Below are 16,040 nucleotides of genomic sequence, written 5' to 3' on the forward strand. Positions count from 1 at the left end.
TGTATCCCATAGGGTTGGACAGAAGCTGTTAATGATTCTAAGTGGAAATGGGCTATAGTAGAAGAAATGCAAGCTCTAAGCAAGAATAATACTTGGGAGTTGGTTCTTTTTCCTATTGGGAAAAAACTAATGGGATGTAAGTGGGTGTTCACTATCAATTAGAAAGCCGATAGGTCAATTGAACAGTGCAAAGCAAGATTGCAACTAAGGAGTTCACCTAGACATATGGAATTAATTATTACGAAACCTTTGCTCCTGTAGCTAAAATGAATTCCATTTGAGCTCTTCTTTCATATGCGGCTAACTTAGGGTGGCATTTACAGCAACTAGATGTAAAGAATGCATTTCTCCATGACGATTTGGAGGAAGAGGTATATATGGATGTGCTATTGTGATTCTTATCTCAGTTTAAAGTTAAAAAAGTTTGTCGGTTGAAGAAGGCTTTATATGGTTTGAAACAGTCTCCTAAGGCTTGGTTTGATGGATTTGTAAAGGCTATGTTGAGATTTGGGTATAAGCAAAGCAATGTAGATCACACTGTATTTGTCAAATGCAATGTAAATAAAGTAACTATGCTTATTGTATATATGGATGACATAATTGTGATGAGGAATGATGACGAGAACGTCACACATCTGAAGATACAGTTGGCCAAAGATTTTAAGATCGAAGACCTTGGCCCGTTAAGGTACTTTCTTGGTATTGAAATTGCCAGATCTGACAAAGGTATCTTCATTTCTCAAAGGAAGTAGATTCTAAACCTTTTTGGGGAAACCGGCATGTTAGGCTGTAAACTAGTTGATTTGCCTATTGAGATAAATCATCATCTTTGCAGTGGGGTTGGTAACTCTATTGAAAAATAAAGATACCAAAGACTCGTAGGCCGACTTATATATCTATCTCACACTCGACTAGATATTACATATGTAATTGGGATAGTAAGTTAGTTTATGCTTGATCCTCGTGCAACACATTTGGATGTTGTGTATCATATTTTGAGGTACCTTAAATTAGCCCTAAGAAAATGAATTTTGTTTTCTAATCATGGTCACTTGAGGTTGAAGGCTTTTATAGATGCAAATTAAGCAGGTTCTGTGAATGAATGAAGATCTGCATTTGGAAACTGCACTTTTGTGGGGGAAGGGGGGAAATTTAATCATCTGACATAGTACGAAGCAAACAGTGGTATCTAGGTCTAGTGCAGAGACAGAATACCGAGCTATAACGCATGATACTTATAAACTCATGTGGCTTCAGCCCTTATTGGGCGATACAGGAATTGTTTGCGGTGATCCTATGAGTCTGTATTGTGACAACAAAATTGCCATCAACATTGTTCACAATCCAGTTCAACATGATAGGACCAAACACATTGAGATTGACAGACACTTAATTAGAGAGAAATTGAATAAGAGATTGATATGTATGCCTTTTGTGAAATTTAAAGGTCAATTGGCTGATGTGTTTACTAAAAGTCTTAGTAGTAAGATTTTTCGTCTAATTTGTTGCAAGTTGAACATGAGAGATATATTTGTACCAACTTAAGGGGGAGTGTTTAGTGTTAGAGTTATTTGTCTCTAAGGGTAGTCATGTAATTTGTGTCTTTAGCCTTTAATTATAAATAGATGTGTAAGAGGAGAATTCTAATTCATTAGCGTTAATACAACTTTAGTCGTTCTCTCTCTTTCTCTTTTCTTCCTTTGTTCTTCTTCTTCCTCATATGTAAATCTAACAGTCTCCAAAGTTTAAATTATTATAATAGCTATGTAAGCCTTATGGAAAAAGATAACTTTTGTGGATAATACTCATAATATCTCTTTCTTGTAGATTTAAGATTTTATTTTCTCATGAATTTGATGGCCCTTTTGTCTACTAGAACGGTATTTAATTCCCACGTGTATTTTTATTGTGTCAAGTGGTATCAAAGCGAGATTTTGCTTGACTCAGTAGTACAAGACAAAGGAGGACACACAAACTCTATTTATGGTGATCATAAGGTTAATGTGAAGTGCAAAGTGTTCGAGAGACAACAACATCAATTGAATAGGACTTGTAATATGATTACGGGGTTGAATCCCAATACCAACAACGTATCACCAATAGCTGATCGGGTACACGTCAAGAGAGCTACCCAAGGCTAATCGGTTAATCATAATGTTAATAGGAATTAAGATACTGGATTTGTCCAAAGCTAACCTGTTAGCAACAACATTTTGAAGCACACTACTCATTGTCAACCTGATAACAATAGTGAATTTGAAGACGAATTGGATGAGAAGCCCAAATATATTTCACATTATCAATTTCATAACAATATCGATACAGAAAATGAATATGAGAGGCATGCAAGTCGGTCAATAAGGAGGCAACGAGAGTTTAGGTCACAATATTTTTTTAAATACAATAATTATTCCATGGCTAGATCTTCATATCAAAATTCTTCAAGCACAATTATGTCAAGAAGGTGATCAATTGAGTTCGACCAACCAAGTACAAGAAGTACACTTATCCAGCCATGGTTGGGACAACCAAGCTCTACAGGTCAACTGATCAATCAAACTCAGTTGAGGTTTTCCAAGCTAGGAACGACTGAGGTTAACCAAGATTTGCTAAGGACATAACTATCATCTCTTGATTATTATGATGGTTATGAGATAGCAAAAGAAGAAAGAGGTTGAGTTGAACTCAAAGACGAAAAAGAAATAGAAGATGAGGTACTAGAGTCGATGCACATAACAAAGAAATTGATTGATGATGCACTTAATGTTTTAAGGTTGAAAATTGAAGGCTAAACTAATTTAAGACACTGTAAAATCAAGAAAGCATGCAAGTTCTACATAAAATAAATTTTGTTGATTTTCTTGGTGCGGAGGAATTTGATTTGATTTTCAATATTTATCTACTTGATCTTGTCAAACAATTGAAGCATAAAGAGAAGAGTTTTGGGAAAAAAAATTGAAGTATTCCAAATATCTCTTTATTTTGGCATGGAAAATAGCAAATTAATTTCTAATTTGAACTTGGGGCCGAGTTTTTATTAAGAAGATGAGTTTGATATAAAACAAGATTTGAGAAGTTTTTATATTTTTAGTTTTGTTATTTTTAATATATTATTTTATTAGGATATTTATAATTTAATATGAAATATTATAGATTTAAAGAAAATTTACCCATAAATCTTATATGGGGAATATTGATCCATTTAGTCTTAAAAGTTTTCTTATAAACCAATTAGTCCTTTTTGTTTTGAAAAGTTGTATTTATAGTGTCATTTAAGTTTAAGTGAATACCCTTTTGTGATTCATTTTTCCAATTTTATGATTTGTTTTTGGATGGGAATGACAATGTGAGATGTGGAAGATCCTTTTGGCGGCCATTAATGGTAGAAGTGTTGGTTGTCAACCGTGACAGTCTACATTTCTGTTAGTGTGGTTTTCTGGTGTTACATTAGATTGTACGTTTGGAAAAAGTACACTAAAGAGTTTTTGTATAATATTGATTAGAGTGTTATGTTAGAAAAAATATACTACAAAGTTTTTTTAAAATGTTACGTTGTTACGTTTGAAATAAGTATACTAAAGAGTTTTTTAGTGTGTTAAATTGGAGTGTTATTATTCAAAGGTGTGAACCCTAGACCTTGGGTTTCATTAAAAACACTTCTATATTATAATATTAATATCTTTATTATTTATTTTTATTCTTACTTATCTAAATTGTAAACGTATCGTGTGTCACCCGTTAGTTATATATATGTGAACAGTAGATTTGGTGTTCAAAACTCCAAACCTTCTCCTCATGCCACATAGCGGATTTATATATGCTAAAATAAAAAATTATTATATTATAGTGCAAGTAAGGTTTGAATTCAAAACCATGGGTTTCATTAAAAACACACTTATCATTTAGGCAACTTACATATTATAATATTAATTTTATTTGTATTTTTACTTATCTAAATTACACACTCCACGTGGTAGATATTTCTATCATAAAATAAAAAATTAATTTACAAAGGCATGAGCAAGATTTGATCCAAGATCTTGAGTTTTATTAAGAATACTCTTACCATTTTAAGTAATATGCGTATTATATTATTAATTTGTTTATTATTTTTTTATTATTACTTATCCGAATTGCACACACATCATATGTGCCACCCGCTGGTACTATTATTAAGTTAAGGCTGGACTTAGTATCCAAATCTTCTTTCTATCCTAAAATATGCAAAGGCGTGAGTAAAGTTTGAATATAAGATCTTCTTAGATTTTATTAAGAATACTCTTTCCACTTAAGCAACGTACATATTATGATACTAATTTATTTATTATTTATTTTTATTCTTACTTATCTGGATCGTACATGAATCACATGTTATGTCAAGAAGGTTCTGGATTATGGGTCAATTGAGGGAAGTTAGTTAGGTAGTGGTTGAGAGATTAGTTAGTCAGTCAGTTACATCAGTTGTGAATTAGTTAGTCAGTTAGAAGGGTGAGTTGTGAATTAGTTAGTCAGTTAGAAGGGTGAGGCGAAGAAGTAGTTATAAATAGTTGAGGAACTCCCATATGGGGAGGTATGTAAAATTCTGAAAGTAATACACAGATTCTGCACTTTCTTCCTTATGCCTTTGCTTCTTCTTCCCTAGCTACTACATTGGTATCAGAGCCCCCAGGTTCTTGGCCTGTTAATCCTCTGCTGCCACTATGGCCGACGGAACTAGAGCAGCCCAGGAAGCTAAAAAAATTGATGAGACATTACGCTCATTAAAGGAGGGTAATGAGAGAAATGCAAAGGAAATCGGGGAAATCAGGAGTTCTCTCAACGAATTAGGGGATATCAAGGAATTGATTGCTGCCATGAGTATGAAGTATGATCAAATGGCAGGACACATTTATGGGAAACAACATGTAGATCGGAGTGACAATTCTAGAATGCTCCGCCAAGAACAGTCAGGGGTTTCTCCAGTAAGGGTTCAAGCCTGTGGGGATTTTCAAGCTCGTGGGGAAAGGATAGACTACCAATCTTATCAACGATTTGCGAAGATTGAATTTCCTCGTTTCTATGGTGATAATCCAACTGGTTGGCTTTATAAATGTGAAAGATTTTTTGAGTACAATACTGTTGACAATCTTGATAAAGTGAAATTGGCATCTCTTCATTTGGAGGACTCGTCTTTGCAGTGGTTTCAATGGTTTGAAAGATGCCATCATCATATTACTTGGGATTTGTTTACACAAGGACTTCTATCAAGATTTGGCCCAAATTCATATGAAGATGCAATGGGTAACCTAACCAAATTAAAGCAGACCACTACTGTGAGAGCTTACCAAGAACAGTTTGAGGTTTTGGCGAACAAAACTCAAAACCTCCCTGAAACTTTCTTTATTAGTTGTTTCATAAGTGGTCTTAAGGATGAAATTCAACCAGGGGTATTAATGTTTAAACCAACCTCTATCACTCAGGCTATTGGGTTGGCAAAACTTCAAGAAACAAGTATTGAAGCCATTACCAAGAAGACTAGGTTGGGAACCAAATCAGAAGGCATCCCTCCTTTTTCTATAAACAGGTCACAAGTGGGTTACGGGGGATATGTTCGAAAAGAGTTATCTAAGGAATTGGAGGAAAAGAAGGCCAAAGGGTTATGTTTTAAGTGCAATGAGAGATATACTAAAGGGCATGTGTGTAAAAAAAAACAATTGTATGTTATGGAAGGAGGAGAAGATGGGGAGGAAGATGATCAACTACCAGTTCTTGATGAAGATAAACGAGAAGATGAGGATCAGTTATCTGGGGAGGAACTGCAGATTTCTTTGAATGCTTTAACTGGTACACTCTCTTATAGAACAATGAGGGTTAGAGGTAATGTTAAAAAACACCTCATCATCATCTTGATTGATTCAGGGAGTACACATAATTTTCTGAGTCCAACAGTGGCCAAAAGAGCTAATATTGAGACTGAAAATACTGACTCCTTACCAGTATCAGTTGCTGATGGGATTCACAACTCACCCTTCTAACTGACTAACTAATTCACAACTGATGTAACTGACTGACTAACTAATCTCTCAACCACTACCTAACTAACTTCCCTCAATTGACCCATAATCCAGAACCTTCTTGACATAACATTCCCTGCTGCTTGAAAAATAGCCTTGACCTCAAGGCTGAAATTGAGGATATTTTGCTTCTATCTCAGAATGATCAACCCACGTAGCATCCTCTGGAAAAGAATTCGTCCATTGGACTAACCACTGAACCACAGCCTTATTACCCCGCTTAACCATCCTCCTATCCAAGACAGCCATAGGTTCCAGTTGCAAAGTTCCCTCAAGACCTACTGGGGGAAGAGTAGTGTGAGCTAATACATTAGTCCCGATTTTCTTTTTAAGCAGTGAGACATGAAAAACAGGGTGAATTTTAGTAGTTGTTGGTAACTCCAGCTTATAAGCTACTGAACCTACCCTTTCCAAGACTTGATATGGTCCATAAAACCTTGGAGATAGCTTCATATTTCTCTGCAAAGCCACTGTAGTCTGCTTATAAGGTTGTAACCTAAGGAACACCCAGTCCCCAATGTCAAATTCCCTTTCAGACCTGCCCTTATCAGCATAATGTTTCATCCTTTGCTGTGCCTGAGTTAAATGCTCCCTCAAGATCTTGATAATAGCAGCCCTCTCTTTTACCCAATTATCCACAACTGCTACTGAAGAAGGTGTGGAAAGGCAAAAAGTATGGTCAGGAGTTTCTTGTCCATAGACTGCAAAGTAAGGAGTAGTTTTGGTGGCAGCATGATAGGTGGTATTATACCACCACTCAGCTAAAGAGAGCCACTTAGCCCACTGCCTAGGACAGTCTTCAGACATACACCTGAGGTAGTTCTCCAAACATTTGTTCAAAATTTCAATTTGACCATCCGTTTGAGGGTGATAAGCAGTGCTAAGGCACAGCTTACAGCCCTGTAAAGTGAAAAGTTCATGCCAGAAATGGCTAGTAAACACAGCATCTCTATCTGAAACAATGGTAGAAGGAAGACCATGCAACTTAAACACTTGATCAAAGAATACTTTGGCCACACCTGCAGCGGTATAAGGATGTGATAAAGCCATGAAATGGCCATATTTTGACATCACAGTCTTGCCTTGAGAATTTGGTAAACCTTCAATGAAATCCATGGAAATATCAGACCATACCCCATTAGGAATGGGAAGGGGCTGCAATAGGCCTGGATACTTGACATTTTCACTTTTGTACCTCTGACATGTATCACATTCAGAAATGAACTGAGCCACATCCTGCTGTAGGCCCTTCCAATAAAAACTCCTATGCAATCTTTTTGTGGTCTTGGTTATTCCCGAGTGTCCTCCCAAAGGTGAAGAATGGAAGTCCTGGATAAGTTGCATCCTAAGGGCTGAGTTCCCAACTACCAACCTACCATGGTAGGTTAAAATATCATGGTCCCAAGCATAACCAGCATGAGCTTGACCTTGCTGCAGGTCCAATATCAACTGTTGAATGTCAGCATCTTCACTCCAACTGAGCTTAACTTCAGCCAACCAACTGGTAGAGATACAAGATAAAGCATGAATCATAGCTATTGAATCAGCAGTATTGACCAACTCTTCTTTCCTGGACAAAGCATCAGCAGCTTGGTTATCTTTCCCACATTTGTATGTGATAGTGTAGTCAAAACCCAATAGCTTGGTCACCCATTTTTGCTGGAAAGGAGTTCCCACTCTCTGCTCCAAAAGATATTTCAGGCTTTGGTGGTCAGTCCTAATAAGGAAATGCCTACCTAGAAGGTAATGCCTCCATTTGAGGACTGCCAACACTACTGCCATTAATTCTTTTTCGTAGGTAGATAGAGCTTGGTCTCTTGCTGAAATGCCCTTACTCCAATAGGCAATGGGATGTCCATCTTGCATAAGCACAGCCCCAAGGCCTGTGCCAAAGGCATCTGACTCTAAAACAAAGGTCTTACTATAATCAGGTAAGGCAAGGACTGGTGTTGAAAGTAGGGCAGCTTTGAGTTGAAGAAAAGCTGTTGTAGCTGTAGAGGACCATACAAAGGAATCTTTCTTGAGCAAACAATGAAGTGGAGAGCAAATTCGACCATAATGCTGGATAAATCGTCTGTAATAACCAGTGAGACCCAGAAAACCCCTCAATTCCTTGATAGTAGAAGGGATTGGCCAAGATTTGATAGCTTGTAACTTTGTTGGTTCTGCAGAAACACCCTTAGCTGAAACTAAATGTCCCAAATACTCCACCTCATCCTTCCCAAAAACACATTTGGACATTTTTGCAAACAAATGATGTTGCCTAAGCAATTGCAAAGTGAGCTGCAAATGCTGCAAATGGTCTCCCCATGACCCACTATATACCAGGATATCATCAAAAAATACTAGAATAAATTTCCTTAAAAAAGGTCTAAAGACTTCATTCATGAGACTTTGAAAGGTAGAAGGGGCATTAGTGAGTCCAAAGGGCATCACTAAAAATTCATAGTGCCCATCATGGGTTCTAAAAGCCGTTTTGTCAATGTCAGAGGAATGAACCCTGATTTGATGATAGCCCGACCTGAGATCCAGTTTAGAAAAATATTGTGCCCCACATAATTCATCCAAAAGTTCATCAATTACTGGGATAGGAAACTTATCTTTGACAGTAGCGTTATTAAGAGCCCTATAATCCACACACATTCTCCACGTGCCATCTTTCTTCTTAACCAATAGCACTGGTGAAGAATATGGACTGACACTAGGCCTTATTATACCAGAGGTAAGCATGTCTTTTACTTGTTTCTCAATCTCAGTTTTTTGAAAATAAGGGTACCTGTAAGGTCTCACATTTGCAGGTTAAGTCCCTGGTTTCAGAGGGATGCAATGGTCATGAGATCTAGGAGGAGGTAAGTCCTTTGGCTCTTGAAATATATCTGCAAAGTCAGACAACAAAACTGCCAAATCTGGTGGAGTTTCCTCTTCCCTCACAAGATAATCAGCTTGCAACAAATAGAGTTGGGCTATGGCTCCTTGTGGCTGTTTGTGCAGCAACTTCTGCATTTTTTCTGAGCTTAAAACCTTTAACTCATCACTCTTTCCCCCTCTTAAAACATGTTTTCTGCCATTGGGATGAAACTCCATGCTAAGATGCTTAAAATCCCATTTAACTGGACCTAGAGTTGCCAACCATTGGATACCCAAAACCATATCACAGCCCTTTAGTTGTAAGACCCTCATGTCAGCCTGAAAAATTGTGCCTTGCATTTCCCACTGAAAATCTTTGCACATGGCTGTACTCAACATTCTGGTCCCATCAGCAACTGATACTGGTAAGGAGTCAGTATTTTCAGTCTCGATATTAGCTCTTTTGGCCACTGCTGGACTCAGAAAATTATGTGTACTCCCTGAATCAATCAAGATGATGATGAGGTGTTTTTTAACATTACCTCTAACCCTCATTGTTCTATAAGAGAGTGTACCAGTTAAAGCATTCAAAGAAATCTGCAGTTCCTCCCCAGATAACTGATCCTCATCTTCTCGTTTATCTTCATCAAGAACTGGTAGTTGATCATCTTCCTCCCCATCTTCTCCTCCTTCCATAACATACAATTGTTTTTTTTTACACACATGCCCTTTAGTATATCTCTCATTGCACTTAAAACATAACCCTTTGGCCTTCTTTTCCTCCAATTCCTTAGATAACTCTTTTCGAACATATCCCCCGTTACCCACTTGTGACCTGTTTACAGAAAAAGAAGGGATGCCTTCTGATTTGGTTCCCAACCTAGTCTTCTTGGTAATGGCTTCAATACTTGTTTCTTGAAGTTTTGCCAACCCAATAGCCTGAGTGATAGAGGTTGGTTTAAACATTAATACCCCTGGTTGAATTTCATCCTTAAGACCACTTATGAAACAACTAATAAAGAAAGTTTCAGGGAGGTTTTGAGTTTTGTTCGCCAAAACCTCAAACTGTTCTTGGTAAGCTCTCACAGTAGTGGTCTGCTTTAATTTGGTTAGGTTACCCATTGCATCTTCATATGAATTTGGGCCAAATCTTGATAGAAGTCCTTGTGTAAACAAATCCCAAGTAATATGATGATGGCATCTTTCAAACCATTGAAACCACTGCAAAGACGAGTCCTCCAAATGAAGAGATGCCAATTTCACTTTATCAAGATTGTCAACAGTATTGTACTCAAAAAATCTTTCACATTTATAAAGCCAACCAGTTGGATTATCACCATAGAAACGAGGAAATTCAATCTTCGCAAATCGTTGATGAGATTGGTAGTCTATCCTTTCCCCACGAGCTTGAAAATCCCCACGGGCTTGAACCCTTACTGGAGAAACCCCTGACTGTTCTTGGCGGAGCATTCTAGAATTGTCACTCCGATCTACATGCTGTTTCCCATAAATGTGTCCTGCCATTTGATCATACTTCATACTCATGGCAGCAATCAATTCCTTGATATCCCCTAATTCGTTGAGAGAACTCCTGATTTCCCCGATTTCCTTTGCATTTCTCTCATTACCCTCCTTTAATGAGCGTAATGTCTCCTCAATTTTTTTAGCTTCCTGGGCTGCTCTAGTTCCGTCGGCCATAGTGGCAGCAGAGGATTAACAGGCCAAGAACCTGGGGGCTCTGATACCAATGTAGTAGCTAGGGAAGAAGAAGCAAAGGCATAAGGAAGAAAGTGCAAAATATCCTCAATTTCAGCCTTGAGGTCAAGGCTATTTTTCAAGCAGCAGGGAATGTTATGTCAAGAAGGTTCTGGATTATGGGTCAATTGAGGGAAGTTAGTTAGGTAGTGGTTGAGAGATTAGTTAGTCAGTCAGTTACATCAGTTGTGAATTAGTTAGTCAGTTAGAAGGGTGAGTTGTGAATTAGTTAGTCAGTTAGAAGGGTAAGAAGTAGTTATAAATAGTTGAGGAACTCCCATATGGGGAGGTATGTAAAATTCTGAAAGTAATACACAGATTCTGCACTTTCTTCCTTATGCCTTTGCTTCTTCTTCCCTAGCTACTACATCACATATGTCACTCGCAAGAAAATAGTTATGTAAGCCTTATGATAAAGAGACAACTTTTATTAATAATATTCATAATTTCTCTTCGTTGTGGATTCAAAGATTTATTTGTCGTGAATTTGAGAGCACTTTTCCTTTATTAGAATGACACCTAGTTCCGCATGTATTTCCGTTGTGTCAAGATCAAAGGTTCAAGTATATCCACCTATATATATGAATCTTATTCTCCTTTCGTATTTGTCTGGATTTCTTCACTCCTACTTTTGATAGTTTTATGTCATACGACTAATAACGGTACATTGTGTTTGATTTTCCTTGTGATTGAGATTTATTGGGGTTCATATTACAATGATAAATTATAATTTTAACCACCAAAAAAATAATTACAACATGCATTTTACTAGAACTACCAAATAAAATAATGTTGTTTCCAAGCAATATTTTGCATAATCTGAACTAAGGAAACCAAATTTCAAATATGTTTTCAGACTGTCTACCAAAAGGTTTGCCAAGATTTGCCGGTCTTAGAATCTACATTTGACATTAAACCATCATAATTCCAGGAGTGTGCACTGTGTGACTGAGCCGATAACACAGTGAGCTCTGAATTTGCATGTCAATGGTTCGTCTTTAGCAGTTAATCAAGCCATCAGTTGTACGTGAACATAAATCACCTTACCGTACGCACAAATAAGTCAGAAGATCATTTAGCTCAAATCAAGAGAAGGGGACGAATAAATGAGCTTACCTAGCAATGATTGATTTTCAAACTCGTAATGGTCACAAACCAACAACCCAGAATCATCATAGAAAAAAAAGGCCCAACAATTCAAATTATGTACTGTCACAGGTTTCAGCTGTAAAGAAGAAGAATGCACGGTTCTAGCAGTTCATCACCTATTCTAGTAACTAAGAAGCACGTGTGAAAAATTTACAAACTACTTTTCGAAAGAACAATTCAAAAATCACTTGATGGTAGGTAATCATATCAGAAAATTTTGAACAACTATCCTGGATTTCTTCTTGTGAATTTAGGCACAACTATGAAGCTAGGACCCTCTCAATGGCAGCCACGTAGAACTCCTTGGGCATGGTACCAACCACAGATTCACGTCTCTCTCCATTCTTAAACAGCATAACCACTGGCACAGCTTTAATGTCATAGTTCTCGGCAACTTCCTGGTCATTGTCCGCGTGGAGTACAAAGCATTCTAGTCTCCCAGCAAACTCTGTTGCAAGCTCATCAATCACCCGGTGAACCATCCTGCATGGCCCACACCAGCTAGCATGGAATTCAACAAGGACCGGCATATCACTGTTCAAAATCAATTTGTCCCACGACTTACCGGTGACCACTGCAGCTGCACATTGCAAAAATAGCATAGCTGAGAGAGAGATTTAATTTATCACACATATCTTGATATCTCAACATGAACTTCAATTTAATTTGTCATACAATTTGTCAGACTCTCATTTGTGTCCTGCACGGATGTTCAATCTCTGAGAAGGATGCAGACTTCTGAAATGATCTTGATATCTTCATAAACAGTGAGAAGACGAATTAAAAAGGCTTCTGTCTAGCCATTTTTTCTTTTTTGATAAATTACTTCTGTCTAACCATTTTAATGCCCACTCTTCCATTAAATATGATTATTTCTCATAATTAATTCTTATCAACCCATTAAATCTACTCAAATAAATTGAAGGTTTGACTACATAAGTAAAAAATTTCAAAAGGGGGGAAGGATATAAACAAAAAGTTCCCATAGCAAGTCACTATTATTTCAGCAAATATAATATGCAGATCACAAAACCACTGCAGTTGTGCTAAAGCATCTCAAAATGACACCCATCACCTTGCACCACAACCCCCCCTCTGCAGATACAAATATTCAATTAGATTTCTTCCCAAAGTCTGCACTTCAGTATCTTCTATCTCTCCATTTCATCCAACCTATGCAATTCTCTAGCAGCATCCTAAATTGACACTCAACAGCTGATTTGTATCACCTTATCTCTCAGTTGATGTAAAGATTTGGTTGAATCCTTTTCAGATTTTGCATCTAGTTAGCTACATCTACACGATTCTCTTAAAAAGTCACCACAAATTGATAGCCAACACTTGAATTACTTCAACTCTAAACAGAAATAAAGCTTCAATGAACCAAATACCCTATTCAACCCTGAGGCATCTAATCTACACCCAACCTTCGCACCATTCATATGATCTCCCAGAAAGTACAAGTACCTGATTTGATCTCTATCCCAAATTTTCTGTCCAAAAGCATCGAACTTGACAGTGAACTTGCATAACATGAGCTTTCAATAAATGTAAAGTTTTGGTGGGATTTCTTCCCCAAATATCTCCTCACAGCCACAAAGTGCCATAAGCTTATTGTGAAGGTGAAGATTGACTACATCACTCAAACAAGCATATGATCCTATAATCTGTTCAGGTTAGAGACTATTTCAAAAGCATATGATCCTAAGCTACAATCTGAATCAGGGTTAGCAACTTTTGCCCAAACTTCCTTCCATCTAGAAATTCACAACCATTATAGTTCGTCAAAGGGCAACAAGCACGCAAGCAAATTAACAACCTTTGAGGAAGAAGCTAAGCATTCTTTCCAAGGTGGGAGATTTCATTTTGCCACCCACTTCCATTGTTTCCTAACCAATAATTAGTCTTATATTTTATCCAGATGGGTGTAATTCCATTGATAACTTCTGCTAATATGAAAATAATAGTGAGTTTTCATTCACAATTTTAGTCTTCATTGAGACTACATGTCTGTTTAACGAAAGAAGATAGTCATATCATATTATGCAATTCCACATAATAGCAATATGACTACTAGTTGAACTAGCAGACCTATTCTGCAGCATTCTCCAATGACACTGCAGCAGTAATAGAGAAAAGAATTCATAGACACCAATATATAAGAAAATAGTTAAGATCAGGGCTTATTTCAACAAATAGCAACAAAAACAGTAATCAATTGCATCAAGAATCAAGATAAAACAAGAGAACAAAAGTCATAATAGATCAGCAGAAAAGGAGTACACTAAAACCCCACCAAATTCCTCGTAAGCAGCTTTTGGACTTGCAGAGTTAGATCCTCTATTTTCAAACAACCAGCCTTGGCATCTATCGGTTTTAAAAATGCGAATTTTTTTATTGCAAATACTAATGAGGCCATTATAAATGTGGAACTGAACTTGATTCCGTAAGGACTCCGATTGTTATCAAAACAAAATCTGATATAGCACTAGAACATGTTCAACTTCTTTCAATCTCATGCCCAATGGTTTGCAGGGTACAATTTGAAACCGCCATCCCTGAATAAGCATTTGATGGGAGATGTCAATCAAACAACTATCTGTCTTCCCCCATCCCATCAAATATGTTAATCCAAATTTTTCAAGAATTTGAACAAGAAATAAAAGTTTTCATTTATAAATAATAACATTCATTTTTCAGAAAATCAGAAAACATGAGTTTTAAAGTAATTTCTGTTTCTTACATCCTCAAAGATCCAAATAAGTTAAGTTACTAGATATTTATTTATTTTCTCACCAAATCCCTCAATCCAAACAATCAAGCTGATTTTCACGACTAGAAGAAAGAAGCCAATAAAAGCACAAATCACGAGAGCATTGTAAAAATCAGAAACTCAAAAGAGAGAGATGATTGATTACCTTTGGGTTCACGGAGACAGAGGACTCTGAGGCGGGGAGGGGAGTTTGGAACCCTAATACCTTTCTTGGGCTGAAAGGAGAGGTGTCGAAAGCGAGAAGGTGAAGAAGAGAGGTTGTTAGGGTTAGAAGAAAGGGAGAGAGGTCGCGAAGATGATGAAGAGAGTGAAGGAGGAGATGTGTAGTAGTAAAAGTAGGAAGAAACAGAAGAAGCCATTGGCTTGCTTTGCTTCAGGCCAAACCCAAAATGTTAAGACCGATGGAGGAGAAGAGGAAGACGAAAACAGAAGATGCACTTGTCCGTCCAGCTAGTATACGAGTATGCCCACCAACCGAACAAGAAAATTGGGGGAGGGAGCGTACGTTTTTCTGTAGGATTTATTGCTCAAAAATAAATGTGATGTGACTGGCCTGGTTGGTGCCTAGTGCTTGCTACCAACAAATGAAATCCACATATGGGTTGGTTCTCTGTCCGTGATCAAATTGAAGTGTATTACTCCCTCCGTCCCAAAATAATGGTTCTTTTTGGGGAATTTAATTTTTTTTGGTAGTATAATTATTGCATTTGAAAAAAGTTGATTTTCCAAAATTATCCTTTTGATAGTACATTTTTTGGGAATATCAATGCATAATTGTACTTTTTATGTTGTTTATTAATTTAAAAGAAGGGTAAAATAGGAAATTTATATTATTTTTGTACTTGATTTTTGAAGAGGGATTAATATTTTGGGACAATGAAAAATGGAATAAGGGACTAATATTTTGGGACGGAGGGAGTATTAGATTTATGGAAATTTAGGTCTTGTTTGGTATAATTTAATTTAGTCTATTTTTTTATTTTTTTAAGGTCATATTAATTAATATTTTTTTTTTCACACATCTTTTTATAAAAAGTTAAAAAGTACACTTATTTAAAACATCCCAAACCATCCCTTATTATAGATTTTGTTTTGATAATTTAAATCGTTTAATATGTAAAATTTATTGAGTGCTATAATATGCCTATAAAAAAATTATGTTGATTGGATATCGATATTTACATGATCAAATCAATTTTGTATAAAAATATAAACAATGAAACACTAAATAGTTGACAAAAATCTAATTCGATGAAATAGCTATTAATATACGATCAATATGATTTTTTTACAAATATATAGTACTTAACGAGTTATACACATTAAACGGTTCAGATTATCGAAACGGGACACATGATGAGTCCCCACAGGTCTAATAACACCCTCTAGTTCGATCAGTGATGAGAGGAAAGCCAATCCTTTCACATATAATACCACAAAAATGTCACATATGATTAAAAGTT

The 16,040-nt window shown here is 36.6% G+C and overlaps 2 protein-coding genes across 2 annotated transcripts; both read right to left on the minus strand.

The window, feature by feature from the left end:
• Positions 1-8,852: 8,852 nt before the first annotated feature.
• On the minus strand, positions 8,853-10,598 carry LOC145821671 (uncharacterized). The gene has a single exon (XM_082918222.1). The coding sequence runs from the start codon at positions 10,596-10,598 to the stop codon at positions 8,853-8,855; it is 1,746 nt and encodes a 581-aa protein (XP_082774348.1).
• A 1,202-nt stretch (positions 10,599-11,800) lies between these two features.
• ATHM3 (Thioredoxin superfamily protein) lies at positions 11,801-15,195 on the minus strand. The gene is made up of 2 exons (XM_028214926.2): positions 14,723-15,195; positions 11,801-12,384 (listed from the first exon to the last, which is right to left on the minus strand). The coding sequence occupies exons 1-2, from the start codon at positions 14,934-14,936 to the stop codon at positions 12,065-12,067; spliced, it is 534 nt and encodes a 177-aa protein (XP_028070727.1). The 5' UTR covers positions 14,937-15,195; the 3' UTR covers positions 11,801-12,064.
• Positions 15,196-16,040: the final 845 nt, after the last annotated feature.

Source organism: Camellia sinensis, chromosome 3, assembly GCF_055761805.1.
Source record: "Camellia sinensis isolate YWXY chromosome 3, ASM5576180v1, whole genome shotgun sequence".
Taxonomy (NCBI): domain Eukaryota; kingdom Viridiplantae; phylum Streptophyta; class Magnoliopsida; order Ericales; family Theaceae; genus Camellia; species Camellia sinensis.